Source organism: Aspergillus vadensis (assembly GCF_003184925.1).
Source record: "Aspergillus vadensis CBS 113365 unplaced genomic scaffold BO88scaffold_1, whole genome shotgun sequence".
Taxonomy (NCBI): Eukaryota; Fungi; Ascomycota; class Eurotiomycetes; order Eurotiales; family Aspergillaceae; genus Aspergillus; species Aspergillus vadensis.
In genome coordinates, this window is record NW_020292039.1 from 932,132 (window position 1) to 948,143 (window position 16,012).

The 16,012-nt window shown below is 52.4% G+C and overlaps 10 protein-coding genes across 10 annotated transcripts; 5 read left to right on the plus strand and 5 right to left on the minus strand.

Annotated features, from left to right (window-relative positions):
* Nucleotides 1-38: 38 nt before the first annotated feature.
* BO88DRAFT_483426 (kinase-like protein) lies at nt 39-1,384 on the minus strand. Its single transcript, XM_025712224.1, has 4 exons — nt 1,109-1,384; nt 784-1,055; nt 514-731; nt 39-464 (listed from the first exon to the last, which is right to left on the minus strand). The coding sequence occupies exons 1-4, from the start codon at nt 1,348-1,350 to the stop codon at nt 120-122; spliced, it is 1,077 nt and encodes a 358-aa protein (XP_025568147.1). The 5' UTR covers nt 1,351-1,384; the 3' UTR covers nt 39-119.
* A 197-nt stretch (nt 1,385-1,581) lies between these two features.
* BO88DRAFT_354560 (2-hydroxyacid dehydrogenase) lies at nt 1,582-2,775 on the minus strand. The gene has a single exon (XM_025703678.1). It carries the CDS (start codon nt 2,732-2,734, stop codon nt 1,685-1,687), a length of 1,050 nt encoding a protein of 349 aa, XP_025568148.1. The 5' UTR covers nt 2,735-2,775; the 3' UTR covers nt 1,582-1,684.
* A 1,047-nt stretch (nt 2,776-3,822) lies between these two features.
* Nucleotides 3,823-5,510, plus strand: BO88DRAFT_400042 (fatty acid desaturase). Its single transcript, XM_025705464.1, has 3 exons — nt 3,823-4,100; nt 4,181-5,034; nt 5,083-5,510. The coding sequence occupies exons 1-3, from the start codon at nt 3,995-3,997 to the stop codon at nt 5,392-5,394; spliced, it is 1,272 nt and encodes a 423-aa protein (XP_025568149.1). The 5' UTR covers nt 3,823-3,994; the 3' UTR covers nt 5,395-5,510.
* Nucleotides 5,511-5,795: 285 nt separating this feature from the next.
* BO88DRAFT_354567 (glycosyltransferase family 4 protein) lies at nt 5,796-7,089 on the minus strand (the record flags this gene model as incomplete). Its single annotated transcript, XM_025703679.1, has 1 exon — nt 5,796-7,089. A coding segment is annotated over exon 1 (1,269 nt), but the record flags the coding sequence as incomplete, so codon positions are not given.
* A 638-nt stretch (nt 7,090-7,727) lies between these two features.
* On the plus strand, nt 7,728-9,683 carry ugd1 (UDP-glucose dehydrogenase; the record flags this gene model as incomplete). Its single annotated transcript, XM_025710421.1, has 3 exons — nt 7,728-7,983; nt 8,042-8,512; nt 8,566-9,683. 3 exons carry the CDS (start codon nt 7,728-7,730, stop codon nt 9,681-9,683), a joined length of 1,845 nt encoding a protein of 614 aa, XP_025568151.1.
* Nucleotides 9,684-9,697: 14 nt separating this feature from the next.
* On the minus strand, nt 9,698-10,885 carry BO88DRAFT_400043 (glutathione S-transferase). The gene is made up of 3 exons (XM_025705465.1): nt 10,701-10,885; nt 10,232-10,632; nt 9,698-10,160 (listed from the first exon to the last, which is right to left on the minus strand). Exons 1-3 carry the CDS (start codon nt 10,739-10,741, stop codon nt 9,808-9,810), a joined length of 795 nt encoding a protein of 264 aa, XP_025568152.1. The 5' UTR covers nt 10,742-10,885; the 3' UTR covers nt 9,698-9,807.
* A 397-nt stretch (nt 10,886-11,282) lies between these two features.
* On the plus strand, nt 11,283-11,757 carry BO88DRAFT_448183 (NADH:ubiquinone oxidoreductase 6.6kD subunit; the record flags this gene model as incomplete). Its single annotated transcript, XM_025710422.1, has 4 exons — nt 11,283-11,301; nt 11,357-11,392; nt 11,530-11,645; nt 11,704-11,757. 4 exons carry the CDS (start codon nt 11,283-11,285, stop codon nt 11,755-11,757), a joined length of 225 nt encoding a protein of 74 aa, XP_025568153.1.
* Nucleotides 11,758-12,251: 494 nt separating this feature from the next.
* BO88DRAFT_317577 (SAP18 family protein) lies at nt 12,252-12,890 on the minus strand (the record flags this gene model as incomplete). Its single annotated transcript, XM_025702460.1, has 1 exon — nt 12,252-12,890. A coding segment is annotated over one exon (639 nt), but the record flags the coding sequence as incomplete, so codon positions are not given.
* Nucleotides 12,891-13,183: 293 nt separating this feature from the next.
* On the plus strand, nt 13,184-14,560 carry BO88DRAFT_400044 (mRNA splicing protein PRP18). Its single transcript, XM_025705466.1, has 2 exons — nt 13,184-14,128; nt 14,181-14,560. The coding sequence occupies exons 1-2, from the start codon at nt 13,230-13,232 to the stop codon at nt 14,371-14,373; spliced, it is 1,092 nt and encodes a 363-aa protein (XP_025568155.1). The 5' UTR covers nt 13,184-13,229; the 3' UTR covers nt 14,374-14,560.
* A 6-nt stretch (nt 14,561-14,566) lies between these two features.
* Nucleotides 14,567-15,960, plus strand: BO88DRAFT_439854 (uncharacterized protein; the record flags this gene model as incomplete). Its single annotated transcript, XM_025709737.1, has 7 exons — nt 14,567-14,649; nt 14,789-14,918; nt 15,026-15,142; nt 15,213-15,216; nt 15,369-15,514; nt 15,622-15,671; nt 15,696-15,960. The coding sequence occupies 7 exons, from the start codon at nt 14,567-14,569 to the stop codon at nt 15,958-15,960; spliced, it is 795 nt and encodes a 264-aa protein (XP_025568156.1).
* Nucleotides 15,961-16,012: the final 52 nt, after the last annotated feature.

A 16,012-nucleotide genomic window follows, 5' to 3' on the forward strand; every position in this document is an offset into this window, starting at 1 on the left:
TGACAGCGCTGACGCCAGCACGAAAGAGACAGGAGTATAGATAGATTAGGAGAACTGAATAACATGAGAGGAGATGTTCTAGTACATGCCAAGGCAATGAAGACAAGTAAAAGCAAGTCTCACACACCATCAAACCAGCTATGCGCCAATGCCTGACGCGCTGTGATTCTCCTTCTTGGATCAAGATTCGTCATGGCGCAAATAAGGCTTTTGAAATCATCGTCGACCCCCTGCCAAAGAGAGAATGGCCTGACCGGGTTGTCCTGATTGAATCCATTCAGGGTTATGTTGAAGACAGAGGCCCAGGGATTGTCACCGAGGTATTCGAGAAAGCCATGGAATCCGTCTCTGTCGGCGAAGTAGGAGATTTGACGTTCAATCACGATGGCTAAGCGGTCTATGCCTTCATCTAATTCGTCGTCTCCGACTGCGAATATGACCCGTTTATGTACCACGTAGATACACTAGTGAAAGTTAACGAAGTGAGAAATTAGATAGAGTGGTGATGCTTACAACAAGAGCGAACGAGAAGATATCAGACGGCTTATTCACCCGTCCTCTGGCATGGGCTTCAGGACTCCTCCACATCCAGTTGCCTGCTTGCTTCCCAAGCATGGCCGAGCCAGGGGGGATGTGTACGGCGTCTTCGAGGTCGCCAAGTTGGACTTTCTCGATGGTAATGCCGTTATCGGACTGTTTCCAGCTGACGAAGAAGTTGTCCGCTTTGATGTCTATCTAGAGTAAGCTGCTGTCTGTCTGTCCACTCATGGTAAATTAATTCACCTGTGTGAACAATGTCTCTGTCATGCATTTCTGCAATCCCAAGAAGTGCTTCCTTAAGAAGTCTCTTTCTTGTTCCAAGAGACAAGTCCTTCTGAGCCAAGTGGAGGAGATGGCCTGTGAGGTATTCGAATACAAACATGGACTTTTCAGGGATGATGTCCTGGGCAAGACGAACATGGCTGGCATTGTTGCGTAGACTATTGTTTACGTCTTGAAGGTCTTTGAAATTGACCTCGTGGATATACTTCAATATGAATCTCTGATCACCAGCGCTAACGGACTAGTAAGGGAGTGGTCATGAGAAGTAGTAGTCAAGTCTACTCACGTTGCAAGGAGAACCTGACGTGGAGGTGATGATACTTTCTGAAGAACCCGTTCAACCTTATAATGACGGCCAGATTGGCCAATATACTCATCAGTGTGAATTGAGGAAGTTGAAATTGTGCTTGCTCTGCGGTGGAGACAACTGCTGACGATTGATCTGTAGCTAGGGAGTCTTGAGCTCACGAGAGCCGAGTATGCCCGTGTCTTGGAAGAGTGCACAATTGGAGAACATATTGGCAACATCGAGAGAATGCGACTGACTCGAGTAGTAAGTCTGCTTAATTGAGAGGATATTGACAAAAGCTGTGTGGCTTCGAATGGAAGTCAACATCAGGTGACAGCTGCAAGGGGTGCTTGGGGAGCACGCCACTGTGGCAGGGCTGGGGTCACAACATTGCGCTCAGCAAGCAATGTGACCGCTGAACACGTCTTGAATCTGGCATATCACTAAAGCTTATGATCGAGTAAGATCTGCACAGGCTCTAGTTGAATATCTATTTAGGGATCGCGGGCCAAACGCAGCCCTTAATATTATCTCAAGATCAGGCAGGTATATCGCTACAGATATCCCACACATTTACAATCGAACCGGCTCTTTATCTTCCTCAACACACAAATGTCCCTCTCTAACCAGCGAATTCTTACACGACCGCTTTTTCGCCCAATCCTCCAAATTGTTCAATGACACCTGGGCAATCTCACTCAGTGCCTCGCGCGTGAAAAACGCCTGATGTCCACACACAAGGACATTGGGAAACGTCATGAGTCGCATCAATGTATCATCATGGATGATTTCCGCTGAATGGTCATTATAGAACAGATCCCCTTCTTCCTCATACACATCCAACGCCAGCCCACCCAGTCTTCCATCCTTCAACGCCTGCACCGCGTCTCTTGTATGGATCAGCCCACCTCGCGAGGTATTCACCACCATTGCCCCCCTCTTCAACTTGGCCAGGCTTTCCGCATTGATCAAATGTCTCGTTCCCTCTGTCAACGGACAATGCAAGCTCACAACATCACTGCGTCCCAGCAATTCATCCATTCCTACATAACTTCCTCCTATCTCCTTCTCAAATTCTTCCCCACCATATGGATCTGCTCCTAGCAACACACAGCCGAATCCCTTCATGATCCTCGCGAATGCCATTCCAATGCGACCCAATCCCACCACTCCCACCGTCTTTCCTGCCAAGGTCTGACCTAGGAACCCCTCTAGGTTGAAATTGCCTTCGCGAACACGGTTATACGCTCGGTGTGTCTTGCGATTCAAGGTTTGAATCAGCGCCACGGCGAATTCGGCCACGGCTTCCGGGGAGTAGCTGGGGACATTGGCGACGAAGAAGCCGAGGGCTTCGGCGACGGGGAGGTCGATGTTATTGAAACCGGCGCAGCGGAGGAGAATGGCACGGACGCCATAGGAGTGTAGAGCGTGCAGGACAGTAGCGTCGAGGGTATCGTTTACAAAGACACAGACAGCATCACTGGAGCGCGCGAGGGAGACGGTGGAGGCGGTTAGAGCAAAGGGGTGGGCGGTGATGGTGGCTAGATCTGGGTGGAGAGTTTGGAGGGTCTGATTGAAGTAATGGGTGTCGTACGATTTGGCGGAGAAGAGAGTGAGTTTCATTGTGCTGGCTGTTTGTTTGTTTGGGTGTACTGTAGATTGCATGAAATAAGTGCTGGTAAGTAGCTTTTAAGAAGAATGGATGAGAGGCTGGCGGGGTTACACATGGGAGGGGTAATGACGTATCCTATATTAAGTTTATTGAGTTTATTGGAGTTTATTTGGGTTTACATGGGGTGATGCTGTATGGATGGCTGGATGCAGTGAATGGCGTGTTGAGCGCATTTGGTGATGCCGACCGGCTCGATTGGTATGTAGTGGCAGCCCGCAGCTGGTACGTCCCTCTCCATGTCTTCGGGAATGAAGCTTATATGGGCCCCCTATCTGGCTATAACATACTTATCATGCAAGTGTATACTAGTTACGAGCAACGCCTGTACTCAAGCTTCAACGATAACAATTGTTTGTGAGTTGTCCGGAATCTTGATGCTGTTGCTAATTATAGATAGGGCACTAGCGTATTTATCTAATGGGTATTGAGCTTCAATGGGTTGATCTACACATTTAGCTCACCTGCCATTCACGACGTCTATCTACTGAGTTACACGACTCAATCGCAGCATCGGGATACCTACTATATTGCCTTAACCCCAATGGATCGGCGCGGGGGAGCTAACTGGAGCTACTGCTTGAAAGACATCTGCCACTTGCTGTTCTCGGAAAAGGGACTCCGCCCCCGCCAACAAAGTGGGCATCTCCCATCTCCTGCCCCCATCGGAACGTCTCGAATTTGACTTCAGACCCTGGATAGTATCTCGACTGGACGTGAATATGTACATCTTCCGTCACACCTCACGGACGGGAAAAGTCGACATCATGACCTGATCATGAGAGGAACTGATGGAGTTGCCCTGGATGAAATGTGCTCGTCATGGATGCTCTTGACCCACTATCTCCACCCATGGTTGCTGTCCCCAGGCACACAGCTGGCAGACACATCACCACCACGACGGACTTTTAAGTCCTCCATTAGCGACACGCTAAATTAGGAGCAAGCTGGGGTATGTCTGGATGGTCTGATCGGATTTTGAAACACAGGGATAGATCGGATAATATGCCAGGCAGATAGATACTAACTGACCATCCTTCCAGCTCATCCGATGCTGTCAGCCCCACCCCCTTTTTTCTTCTTCGCCGGTCCGTTAAAGCTTGTTCGATTGTCACTCCAACAGGAATTTTTGGGCCAATACCTCCCTTTGCTTTACTGTCCAAACGTGCCTTGCTTCCCGCCAATTCCAGGAGATTAAACCTGTTCTGCTGGCCATGGACCCTTCCACCTTTATCGATCCCTATCTGACCCCGCCCGATCGACTGGTCCTCGATAACCTGCTGCTCGATAGCCAATCCACCCCGGAAAAGCCCAGATCATGTACATTCTCACCCGCCGTCAACTAACTTCCTTGCCACTGCTCTTCCGGGTCTCATGCTAACTTTCTCCTGCCACTAAAGCCGGCGGGACCCCCGATGTCCCATCAGATGCCGACGCGACCGTCAGCCAACTGGAGGCCTTTAATGACCCCCGGCATGCCGACTTTGTCCCGACCATCTTCTTCACCTGGGATTTGAAGGACATCAAGCTGCCTCCTCTGCTAGATGCATGGCTGCTGCAACCGTACATCAGGGCCGCGCGGTCCATCGTCCGGGTGGACACCGATGTGGTCATGCTCACCCACCTCTTGCTCTACTTTACCACTTCTGTGCCTAGTGCCATCTATCTCTTCCGTAACTTCCACTGGCTCCATGGCGTGCTGCACTGGATCATGCAGTCCTACTACGTAGGCACCTATACCCTGATGATGCATCAGCATATCCACATGGGCGGCATCCTGAAGAAGCGCAACTGGTGGCTCTTCGACACGATCTTTCCCTACATCACAGACCCCTTGATGGGCCACACCTGGAACTCCTACTTCTACCATCACGTCAAGCATCACCACGTCGAAGGCAACGGCCCAGATGACCTATCTTCAACGATCCGGTACCAGCGCGACAGTCTGGCTGATTTCGCCTGCTACGTCGGCCGCTTCTACCTCTTCATCTGGTTGGAGCTGCCCACCTACTTCCTGCGCAAAGGAAAGACCCTGCTGGGTTTGAAAGCCGCCTTTTGGGAACTCAGCAGCTACCTGATGATGTATCTGCTCTGGAACTACGTCAGCTGGAGAGCGACGCTGTTTGTCTTTGTTCTCCCGTTCCTGCAGCTGCGTGTGGGTCTCATGGTGGGAAACTGGGGACAGCATGCATTTGTCGACGAGACGGATCCTAACAGTGACTTTCGCTCCAGTATCACCTTGATTGATGTAGCGGTATGCTCCAATTATTCCTCGATTCTAACACATACTCACTATGGATAGAGCAACCGCTTCTGCTACAATGATGGCTACCACACCTCGCACCACTTGAACCCGCGCCGTCACTGGCGCGACCACCCCCTCGCCTTCCTGCGGCAAAAGGACCGGTATGCATCCGAGCATGCCCTCGTGTTCCGCAACATCGACTACATCATGATCACGGTGCGACTGATGCGCAAGGACTACGACCACCTTGCGCGGTGTCTGGTGCCGATGGGCGACCAGATCGGCATGACGCATGCAGAGCTTGCGGCGATGCTGCGTCGCAAGACGCGTCGCTTCAGCGAGGAGGAAATTAAGCGGAAGTTTGCTTGATTGCCTCTCTCCATTCTTACATTTTGTGCTATACCCTAGCTGCTTTTGGAAGGGATTCCGATACTGGAAGAGGAGGTAGGGTTGTATATACAGACTCACATACTCTAAAAGAAGATGTAATACATAATCTATTGCATACACATACACATACCCATCTATGCCATGCCTTCTCCCCACTAAGCAGCAGGAGCAGCAGACCCCCGACCAACCCACCTCCCCAACAGCGGCACCCTCTTTAGCACCCTGGGCACAATCCTCGACCCATGCACAATCAACGGCACAACAGCTACCATCCACATCACATACACCACCGCAACCGCAAACCCTAACCTCACCCTCTCCCAGAACGACACTTTCACCTCCCCATTTCCCCCCAACAACGCCCTCTCCTCATCCCTTACCCCATTGGCTTCCAAAGCATCCACCATCCTCCCCACCACCCTCCGATTAATCCTCTTCCAAGTCATGTCCTCCGCAAACACCCTCGCGCCTCTCCCCAACCGCCCCCTCAACCTCCCATCCCGCAACACCTCCCCCACAATCCCACTGAACACACCTACTTCCCCCTCCGCCACCGGAACCAGATACCCCGTCTCCTGATTCCTCACGATATCCGACGGTCCCCCCTGATCCCTCGCGATGACCGGCACCCCACTCGCCATAGCCTCCAGCACAACCAGCCCGAATGTCTCCGTAACAGAGCAGTGCAGGAAGATATCCGCGGAGGCGTAGACCTCCGCTAACTCCACCCCAGTCCTGAATCCGAGGAAGACAACATGTGAAGAGACGTGGCGAAAGAGGGATTGAATGCGTGCTGTCACAGCTGGATTGGCGTTCCCACCGACTATCACCATCTTAAAGGGGATTTTCGTACTGGAGAGAAGATGGGTAATGGCTTCAGCGAGGAACTCGAAGCCCTTTTCTGGCGCGATCCGACAGACTGTTAGGAGTATGGCCTCGCCATTCGGGGCTAATGTATCCCGTAGGGCCTGGGATCGACGGGACGGGTTGAAGAGAGTTGTGTCGACTCCCCGTCCTAACCGGTGGGTTTTGTGGACGGGAGTATTGGTGGATTTCAAGTAGGTTAGGACATCGCTGCACGGGTAGAAGATCGTGTGGATGCAGGGCGTGCGGAAGAGATATCCCTCTACGAGGGAGAGGAGCCAGACGGCAAAGGTGGAGAGGGGTCTAGGGAAGATGATGGAGCTGTAGGAGGAGAGGTCTGTTTGGTAGTTTAGGAGCGTTGGTGGAGGGGAGTGGAGTTGGCGGAGTTGGAGGAGGAGTTGGAAGCCTAGACTGGCTGGACTGGCGATGTAAATTAGGTCTGGGGTGAAGGTTTGGGGGTAGATTGTTGTGGTGAGGTGGAAGGGATAGACGAGGGTGAGGTCTGGGTTGTAGGGGAGGGGGTAGCCGGGGAGGCGGATTGTTGTTGTTTCTTCTTCGTGGGTTTGATGATGTTGTGATGGTGAGGGCGACGATGATGGTGGTGGTAAGGTGAACTGCGGTGCCACGACGGCCAGTTCGACGCCATTGCGACGCAGATACTCGATCAATTTGCCGGTTGTGCGACTGACGCCGTTGACTGGACCTAGGGATTCGGTAGTGAGGAGGATGCGTTTTCCTTTGAGGATGCTGGGGAAGTCTTCAGAGGGGGGTGTGAGTTGGGGCATGTTGATGATGCTGATACTATTCAGCCAGTATACTGATTGGCGGACTGGACATCTATGCATCTACAACAATGACCAGGAATGCACACACGTACTTATGTTCTACAAGAATAGACAATACGGTGTGCAGAGCAACCAGAACCAGAAGGACAAAACTAACACCCACAGATCATTACTCCCCTTCACTGAGAATCACTGCAGGTGATGCACAAGAATCGTTCGTGTCGCCGGGCTGGATGCGGGCACGTGGGCTGGCTGGAGAGAATCGCTCGTTCGGGCGGATCACCAGCCAAATTTCATGCCTTCAATGCCTCCTGCATCCCCCCGAATGGTTGATCCAGTGGCAGTCCGTACTGCCCCCCGCGTGCATCAACCCATGCAGCTCTGTGGCATTGGCTCCCTCTTTCGCCTTCATGCTCTGCTGCTCACGTTCCGCTGCAACGGCCATGCGCCCTCCGCGCAAGACCTTATCTCCTCGGTCGCCCGACGATCTCTTGCTTCCAGGTGTCTGGGCAGATGCTTATACTGCTTGTAGCCCCGTCTTTCTTGTCTTGTCTTGTCTTGCCCCTCAGTCGTCTCGTCAGTTTACTGGACTGACTGGTGAGTGAGGTCTGTCGCCGACGGTTACACAAGAAACACTACAGCAGCAGCAGCAGCAGCAACACAATGGATCTCGCTACTTCACCACGAAGCTCTCTCGAATGGAGTCTAGATGACAGTTCAACCTGTCCGACTACTCCCGCATCGAGTCCGCTGTTTCGCGCCGCAAAGGTGGACGATATCTCGTCACATTCCACCTCGCCTGCGGGAATCACAACAGACACCCAGGGAGCCCACAACGACGCTGCGACCGCCAATTCAGCGCGTATACAGGCCGATGACCGTGTAAAGAGCGTCTGCGTGGTGGGTGCAGGATACGTGGGTAGGCTTCTGCTGGCACACTGCCCTTATCTACGAGCCAAACTAAGCCAGCCCTACAGGCGGACCAACCGCGGCTGTTCTCGCGCTATACAATCCCTCCGTCGCAGTGACAGTGCTGGACCGGGATCCTCGTCGCATTCAGAGCTGGAAGTCGGCGCATCTTCCGGTACATGAACCCACCCTGTACAAAGTCGTGCGCGCAACACGCGATGGCTCGGACGTGGCTCAAAATGTTGGCACCGAAGGCTCAGAGTACTCGCGCCGACAGCCCAACCTGTTCTTCACATGCGACTCGACGGCCATTGCAGACGCAGACATGATTTTCCTGGCCGTCAATACACCCACCAAGACGTTCGGTCTCGGCGCCGGTAGAGCCACCGACATGACAGCCGTCGACGGTGCCGTGCAGGAGATAGCACGGCACGCAAAGCCAGGAGCCATCATCGTCGAGAAGAGCACCGTGCCATGTGGAACAGCCGAGCGAGTACGACATACAGTAAGCCTCATCCTCACCTCTCCCATAACGAGAAGTAAAGTTGACGGACCAGCTCACCACCCTCCGCCCCAACACCCCCCTTCGAAGTCCTCTCCAACCCCGAATTCCTCTCCGAAGGCTCCGCCATCGACAACCTCGTTCACCCGGACCGCGTCCTAATCGGCTCCTCAGGAACAGCCCCCGGCCGGCGCGCAGCCCGCATGCTCGCCCACCTCTACTCCTGGGTCCCTCCGACGCGCATCCTCCAAGTCAACGCCTGGTCATCGGAACTCGCCAAACTCGTCGCCAACGCCATGCTGGCCCAGCGCATCAGCAGCATCAACTCCATCAGCGCGATCTGCGAAAAGACCGGCGCAGACGTCGACCAAGTGGCGCGCGCCATTGGCATGGACGCCCGCATCGGACCACAGTTTCTCAAAGCCGGAGTCGGATTCGGCGGATCCTGCTTCCGCAAAGACATCGCCAGTCTGACATACCTCGCTGAATCACTAGGACTAGACGAAGTCGCGCACTACTGGCGCCAGGTCAACGCTATGAATGAGTACCAGCGCGTGCGGTTCGCACGGAGAGTCATCGACCGCTTCGACGGGAATCTCTCCGGTAGGAAGATTGCCGTGCTGGGGTTCGCTTTTAAGAAAGATACCGGGGATACGCGCGAGTCGCCGGTTGTGGATGTCATCAGACTGTTGCTTGAGGAGAGGCCGGCGGAGATTGATATCTTTGATTTGTTCTGCCATGAGGAGGATATTCTGCGTGAGTTGGAGGCTGTCTGTGGGAAGGAAGCTGTGGCTGCTAGTGTTAAGGTCTTGTCGGATCCGTATCTGGCCTGTTCGCAGGCTAATGCGGTTTTGGTCATGACGGACTGCGAGCAGTTCAAGAATGGCCGGAAGCGCAGTGCTGCTCGCTCGGACTCGGAGGTGTTTGAGAGTCTGGATGAGATGCTTTCGCCAATGCGCAAGGATGAGGAGTGGACGTACAATGGGGCTACTTATCGATTGACGCCGGAGGAAGGGTGCGGGAGTGACTGCGCGGCCTGTCGGAGCTGGGCACCGCGGTCTGTGGCTGTGGTGAATGAGCCGTTGGAGTGGGCGCGCATTGCGTACAACTTGAAGGATCCGAAGTGGGTGTATGATGGACGGGGATGTTTAGATGGGGCAGAGTTGCAGAAGTTGGGGGTGGAGAGTGAAGCTATTGGGCGGATGTAATCATACTACCATTTAATTTCATTGATAGATAGATTGCAAATTAAATACTACTTAATACTATCATATATACCATACCCAATCCCAATCCCAATCCCAATCACATCAAACACAACAGATAGAAAAATTACAGAGAAGCCTCAAACTTCCCATCCACCTCCTCCACCTTCTTCACAGCCCTAATATACCCCTCCTCCTTCTGCAACCTCTCCGCATACTTCCCCAACAGTGGAAACTTATCCAACTGATCCTGCAACCTCCCGGACATAGCAATCACGGGGAAACTCATCATAATATCCGCGGCCGTCAATTCCGTCCCGCACAGATACGCACCCCCATTCGGACTACTCCGCAACTGATCCTCCAAAAACTCCAAATGCGACTGGATATTCCTCGCCAGGAAGGCCTTTTCCACCTGGCCCGCCACAAGGCGCGGAAGCGGCTTGACGAAGAAGGGCATGCCGGGGGGGTTTTTTACCGCTGTCACACACATTCTTTATTAACATCCTTGTCCGCAGGACATATCCCATAAAAGGAGAGGAAAAACTTACTATCCATAACCAACTGCATAACTAAAAACGGCATGAGACTTGCCTCAGCATAATGCATGAAGTAGCGATAGCGCATCCATTCCTCGGTTTCACCGCCGACCACACCCTCCTGGTTGGGTTTCCATCGAGCAGGGAGGAGGGGTTTCTCTGCTGCGTTGTCGCCGAAGTGATCGAGCAGATACTCGATGATAATGCCGGACTCGGCGAGCACGATGGGCTTCTGGTCTGGAGGGGCGTTCGCGGGTTGGATTGTTAACAAAGGAGACTTTCCGAGAGGATGGATCTCTTTTAGTTCCGGCGGTGCGAGCTTGTCGGGGCCGCGGTGGTAGATCTTTAGCTCGTAGGTTAGGTGCAGGGCTTCGAGGAGCCAGAGGATGCGGTGGGAGCGGGATTGGGAGAGCCTGTACACATTATAGAATTATTTCGTTGTTAGTGGTTGGGGTGGATGGAATGGGAGGGAGGGTATTACCAGTAGAGGGTGATTTTGGTGCCTTTGTTGGGGTCGGTCATTTTGAGGGTGTTGATTGATGTGATTAATTTGAAGGGGATAGGTGGTGTGGTGAATAGGAGGAAGGTGTGTATGTTGTCTTATATGTGACAAGCCTAGAGATGAATGTGATTGAGTGCTCATCACACATAAATTAGAGCTTATCATGAGCGAACCTCGGATGTTCTCGTGAAGACTGACGCCATGAGTGGGGCGCCCATTTTTGCGATCATACTGTAGATACCAGACCACGGAGAGGAGGGCTTCTACTATTCAACATCGTGTAGTGTAGATAAGCAGTGAGTTGTGTATGTTATTGTTGCTGACTATGTAGATTGTATCTGAAATAATCATCAGTAATGATATAGTGATCATAATAACATTCTGATATCCACTTACCTGCATACCTGCATACATGCATAGCTGCATAGTATAACAATGTTATGCCACTTACTAATTATGCCGCTCATCACATGACCCAACCTCAACATCATCACCACCACACCCAATACGCATATACCCCCAGCTCGCCAGCAATAAACCAGCGCTCCCCAAACCGCAACCATGGCCGGTCCCAGCAAGTGTATGTCCTTCACCTCTGATTCCCCTCAATTCCAATTGCTAACCGCTACCTCCAGCTTTGATCCTTGATCCGGCCCTCCAGAAATACTACGGTCCGTTTGTTCCCGCCAATAAGACTTGACGCATTACATTACTCCCCTCCCTCGAAAAAACAACAATCACCTCTCAAAGGGGGCATTAGGAGGAATACATACTTGGATGGATGAGAACTGACAATTGGGTTTTGCAGAACTCAACGCCAACCGCTACAAGTACTTCCGGTGGACGCCGCGCCATGCCTGGTTCTCGTTCCTTTATATGGCGCTGATTCCTGGTGCGCTGGGCTATGTCGCTTACAAGACTGATGTGAGTGATCTGGGTTATATTGGGTGAGCTGTGTGGGTGAATGCTAATGGTTGTGTAGGGTCTGTACCAGCTGCGTGGAAAGCGCAGGGGCGATACGATTGTCGAGTGGTAGATTGATTCGATCCTCTCATGTGTGGTTGGGCGGGAGAAAAGCGTGATGTGATGTGATGTGATGGGTCGGGCTGGATGTGTATCTACTACTACTATTATACCGTTATTGAAGATTTCGTTTACTACAGCAGGTTCTTTGCATTGCTGATGAGCAGAGCACAGTCAATATTACAGACAGACGCATTACTAGTAGATAGTAGACTAGACATCCCTGTAGCGAACCGGGTATCCTCAACTCCTAACACTCATACATACACATACAGCATCAAAATCAATCATTCAAGCAAGTAATTAGTACGGCGCCCATCCCCTTCTCCCTCCTCTCCCTCCACCACCTCCACCACCACCCCTCTCCTCCGGAACCCTCTCACCCCGTCTCCAATCCCCCGGTGGAATCCTCCCCCCTCTCATCCCACTACCACCAGCGCCTCCACGATACCTCTCCCCCCTACCAGCATCCCCAGGGAACGCCCTCATCCCCCCACCCATCGCCATCCCGCGACCGGGGTTAACCGGCGGCGCCACAGACCCATCCTCAAGCGGCGGCAGTACCGCACAATCGACATAATCTCCAATGACGAACCTTGCCTCCTGCAGCGTCTTATCCGCATCATTGCCTTGGATCCTCAACCTCCCTCCTACTCCAGCACCACTACCCTTCCTCTGCCCTCCTTCCTCCCCATTCGCATTCTCATCCTCATCCCCACCATTCGCAATCGCACTCTCCCTCGGACCGATAATCACGCTCCCCAAATCCTTCGCGAGATATCTGCCCCGCGCGTCGGGCCCCATCGTCGCGGCGCCTTTGGTGTCCGGGTATATGAGGCGGAAGCAGAGGCGCGTACCGACCGGCGGGTCGGGAAGCAGACTAGGTAGCGCGGAGGTCAAGAGGTGGGAGAGTTCACGGAGAGTGCATGATTGCCAGGTGTAGATTTGGAGATGTGGAGGGAGTTGTTGTGGTGGTGGGGGACTGCGCGTGCGGATGGCGTTGGGGCCGCTCGTGGGACCGCTGTAGGATGAGGAGGGGGCTGAGGAGGAGGAGAAGTCGGAGAGATGGTGGTAATTGTTGAGTCGGTAGAAGAGCTTGAGGTGGAAGGGGGTCGTGGTTTGGCGGTCGATTGGAGGTGGTGTCATTTTGCTGCTCTTCTTTACTTTTCGTTTGTTTTGGTAGTCGCTTGTTGATGTGGTCGGTTCCAAGAGATAGAGTGTGCGATTGTAGTGTGTAGTATAGGATGGTGGTTATTGCATTGAAAGAGAGAATGGACTGAGGTAGAGTAGTAGAGTGGAGGATGAAGCTTGCAGCAAACAAGCTATCCAGGCGCGGGTGTTTCTGCTGGATCTGGACGGCGGAAGTTCCGCCGCGGCAAGTTTGCCGAACACGGGTGTCTCTTTACCTCCGATTCACCCAACTCTATCTATCTAATCGCCACAACCAGCACTACACCTTTACTGGCATCAAACTACAACGCCAACATGGACTTCGCATCGTTAATGTCCAAAGAAATCTCCAAAGCGAAACCCAAAGCAGACTCCCAAGACACCTCCAAACCCAAATACACCCGGCGCGGCGACCTCGAAGCCGCCCGCATCGCCGCCTACAATGAAGAACAAGAGCGCCTCGCCCGCGAACGCGAAGAGCGCAACGCCCTGAAACGCAAGCTCGAAGACGAAGAAGCCGAGCGTCGTCGCGAACGGGAAGAGAAGAAGCGCAAATTGGCCGAGGAGTCGCGCAAGAAGCGCGAAGAGGAAGAAGCTGCTCGGGAACGAGAGCGCAGGAAAAGACTCGGCTTGCCGGAGCTGCCGCCTACGGAGTCTGGAGATGATAAAGAGGGTGAGGGCAAGGAAGGTGGCGAGGAGGATATACCGGAGGAGGAGCTGTTGAAGAAGTTGCGGGATATGGAAGAGCCGGCGATATTGTTTGGAGAGACGCATAAGAGCCGGCTGAGACGGTATAGGCGGCTGTTGCAGCGGTCGTTGACGCCGCAGCCGCAGTTGTCGGATGGGCCGATTCCGACGACGTTGGAACTGGTGCCGGAGGTGGATATGAAGATTCCGGAGACGGCGCCGAAGGATCTGGAGGGGAAGAAGTTCCTGTTTCGTCAGCTGGCGTCGTACTTTAATATGGTGCTGCGGGAGTGGGAGTTGGCGTTGGCGAAGCGAGATGCGTCGGTCAAGTTGAGCTTGCAGGGAAAGCAGGCGTATAATGCCATGGTGCAGTCGCGGGAGAATATGAAGCCGTTGTTTCGCAAGTTTGAGAAGGTGGATATCGATGATGGGGTGCTTGAGCATGTGGTTGAGATTGTCTCCAAGGCGCAGCAGCGGCGGTATGTCGATGCTAATGATGCCTATCTGAGGCTGAGTATTGGAAAAGCGTACGTGTCTTCCCTCTGTATTGAGGTTTTGCTCCTGGCTAATATTTCGCAGTGCTTGGCCTATTGGTGTTACCATGGTTGGTATTCACGAGCGATCCGCACGAGAGAAGCTGCATCAGAGCGATCAGCAGGCGCATATTTTGAGTGATGAGATTACGCGCAAGTACTTGCAGAGCATAAAGCGATGCCTCAGCTTTGCGCAGACGCGGTGGCCTCCGGATGATCAGTTGCAGATCATGGGCTAGCCTGATGTTGATATGTATCTATACCCATAAGACTTATGCTGTTCAACAATTACCTCTACATGATCAGTAAACACTAGCAAAGCTCCTGAGCAGAAGCAAGCAATCCAATAACACTTTACTCATGTATATTCCATTTAGCCAGCGGTTGACCTGCATCATTCGGCAGATCTACATCCACCAAGAGGCTTAAGGTATGTCTGATCTGCCAAGGGCGATCCCAGCTGACTCAGGAGCCGCCCTGATGCAGCAGACAACAGCCCAGATAGCACTACATCTGTGAATGTAAACACAGACGACCCTGTAAACACTAGCAAAATGCGATACAAATTCCCCATAAGCTACCCTTTTCTACCAAGTTCGCCATTCCCCAGTATCTGTAACCATGTCTCCGACATCAACTCTTCCAATTCAACAGGAAATGCATTTTCACCCTCACCAAATCCCGCCAAACACCACTCCCACCCGGCACAACCATAACAAGCGACTCAAACCAGACCTACCGAATCGAAGAATTGCTCACTCACGGCGGTAAGTCTGGCTTACACGTCTACCGAGCGAGGTACATCCATCCCATGTACCATACCATACCATTAACCCTAGACCAACCCGCTTATTCAACCACAGCACCACCACCACCACCACCAACAAATAGCAATACATCATAAAGAACAACATCCCAGGCGACTTCCAACACCAGCTCAACATCCAGAACCAGCTATCATCCTGTCCGAATATCCGGACATTCGTCGATTCTGTCCGCGAGACAGAAGTATTCATCTCCCCTTTCTAAGGGGAGATTTGCTCCGCTTTAGTCAGAGAAACTTTTCCCAAGAAACGAGAAAAGTGATTCTCCGCGATGCATTAAGTGGATTAGTTGAGATGCATGAGAGGGATATGGTGCATACTGGTAGATATCCTTGATTGTTGCTAATTGATACGTTATACTAACTACCCATGAAGACATAAACCAAACAACATCCTCATCGACCACACAGACCCCACCACTACGAACAATAACAAAGAGCCATCAATAACGTCAATCCAAATCTCCGACTTGGAAGATACAGTCATCGTCCCACCAGGGAAATGGCTGCGCGGACCCCTCTGCGGAAACGCACTCTGGCGCAGCGCCGAGAGCTGCGTCAGAACCAGGCGTCTGATGTGTTTTTGTTTGCCCTGGTTGTATGTTTAGCCTGTGTCTCGTCTTATTTCTTCATTGATTGTGATTCGGCTGACGTATCACGGTAGATGGTTTATGTGATGGCCAATGAAATGGTCCTTCGTGTTCCTGATGAGCAGTTGATTGCTGCGGATGCATGAAGGTATATTCTTCGTCTTCAACTGCCATACTTTGCCGACGTAGAGGGCGTGGAGCGCTTTCTTGAGCATATAGGGGCGCAAAATTCATTCTTTGATCGAATATTGGAGCTAATCAATACGTTTGGACCGGAGAATCCGAGACAGCCGGTTGAGTGTCGGGGGTTTCTGGAGCCGGGGTTGAGGGATTTGGTGGCTAGGATGACTTATCTTGATCCGAGGGGGAGGATTACCTTGAAAGAGGCGCTGGAGCAACCTTGGTTTGGGTGATTAATTTGAGGGAAGGGTTGGGGATGTCAAAAAGTGAAGTGGATGCTATGGT

Bases quoted from the DNA above. Each gene is read 5' to 3' on its own strand.
- BO88DRAFT_354560 (XM_025703678.1), bottom strand. From the start codon at position 2,734: ATGAAACTCACTCTCTTCTCCGCCAAATCGTACGACACCCATTACTTC.
- BO88DRAFT_400042 (XM_025705464.1), top strand. From the start codon at position 3,995: ATGGACCCTTCCACCTTTATCGATCCCTATCTGACCCCGCCCGATCGA. The intron at 4,101-4,180 runs GTACATTCTCAC...CTGCCACTAAAG, and splicing joins CCCGGAAAAGCCCAGATCAT to CCGGCGGGACCCCCGATGTC. The intron at 5,035-5,082 runs GTATGCTCCAAT...CACTATGGATAG, and splicing joins TCACCTTGATTGATGTAGCG to AGCAACCGCTTCTGCTACAA.
- BO88DRAFT_400044 (XM_025705466.1), top strand. From the start codon at position 13,230: ATGGACTTCGCATCGTTAATGTCCAAAGAAATCTCCAAAGCGAAACCC. The intron at 14,129-14,180 runs GTACGTGTCTTC...AATATTTCGCAG, and splicing joins AGGCTGAGTATTGGAAAAGC to TGCTTGGCCTATTGGTGTTA.
- BO88DRAFT_400043 (XM_025705465.1), bottom strand. From the start codon at position 10,741: ATGACCGACCCCAACAAAGGCACCAAAATCACCCTCTACTG. The intron at 10,633-10,700 runs GTAATACCCTCC...TAATGTGTACAG, and splicing joins ACCAAAATCACCCTCTACTG to GCTCTCCCAATCCCGCTCCC. The intron at 10,161-10,231 runs GTAAGTTTTTCC...TGTGTGTGACAG, and splicing joins TATGCAGTTGGTTATGGATA to CGGTAAAAAACCCCCCCGGC.
- BO88DRAFT_483426 (XM_025712224.1), bottom strand. From the start codon at position 1,350: ATGTTGCCAATATGTTCTCCAATTGTGCACTCTTCCAAGACACGGGCA. The intron at 1,056-1,108 runs GTGAGTAGACTT...CTAGTCCGTTAG, and splicing joins CGTCAGGTTCTCCTTGCAAC to CGCTGGTGATCAGAGATTCA. The intron at 732-783 runs GTGAATTAATTT...TACTCTAGATAG, and splicing joins CAGAGACATTGTTCACACAG to ACATCAAAGCGGACAACTTC.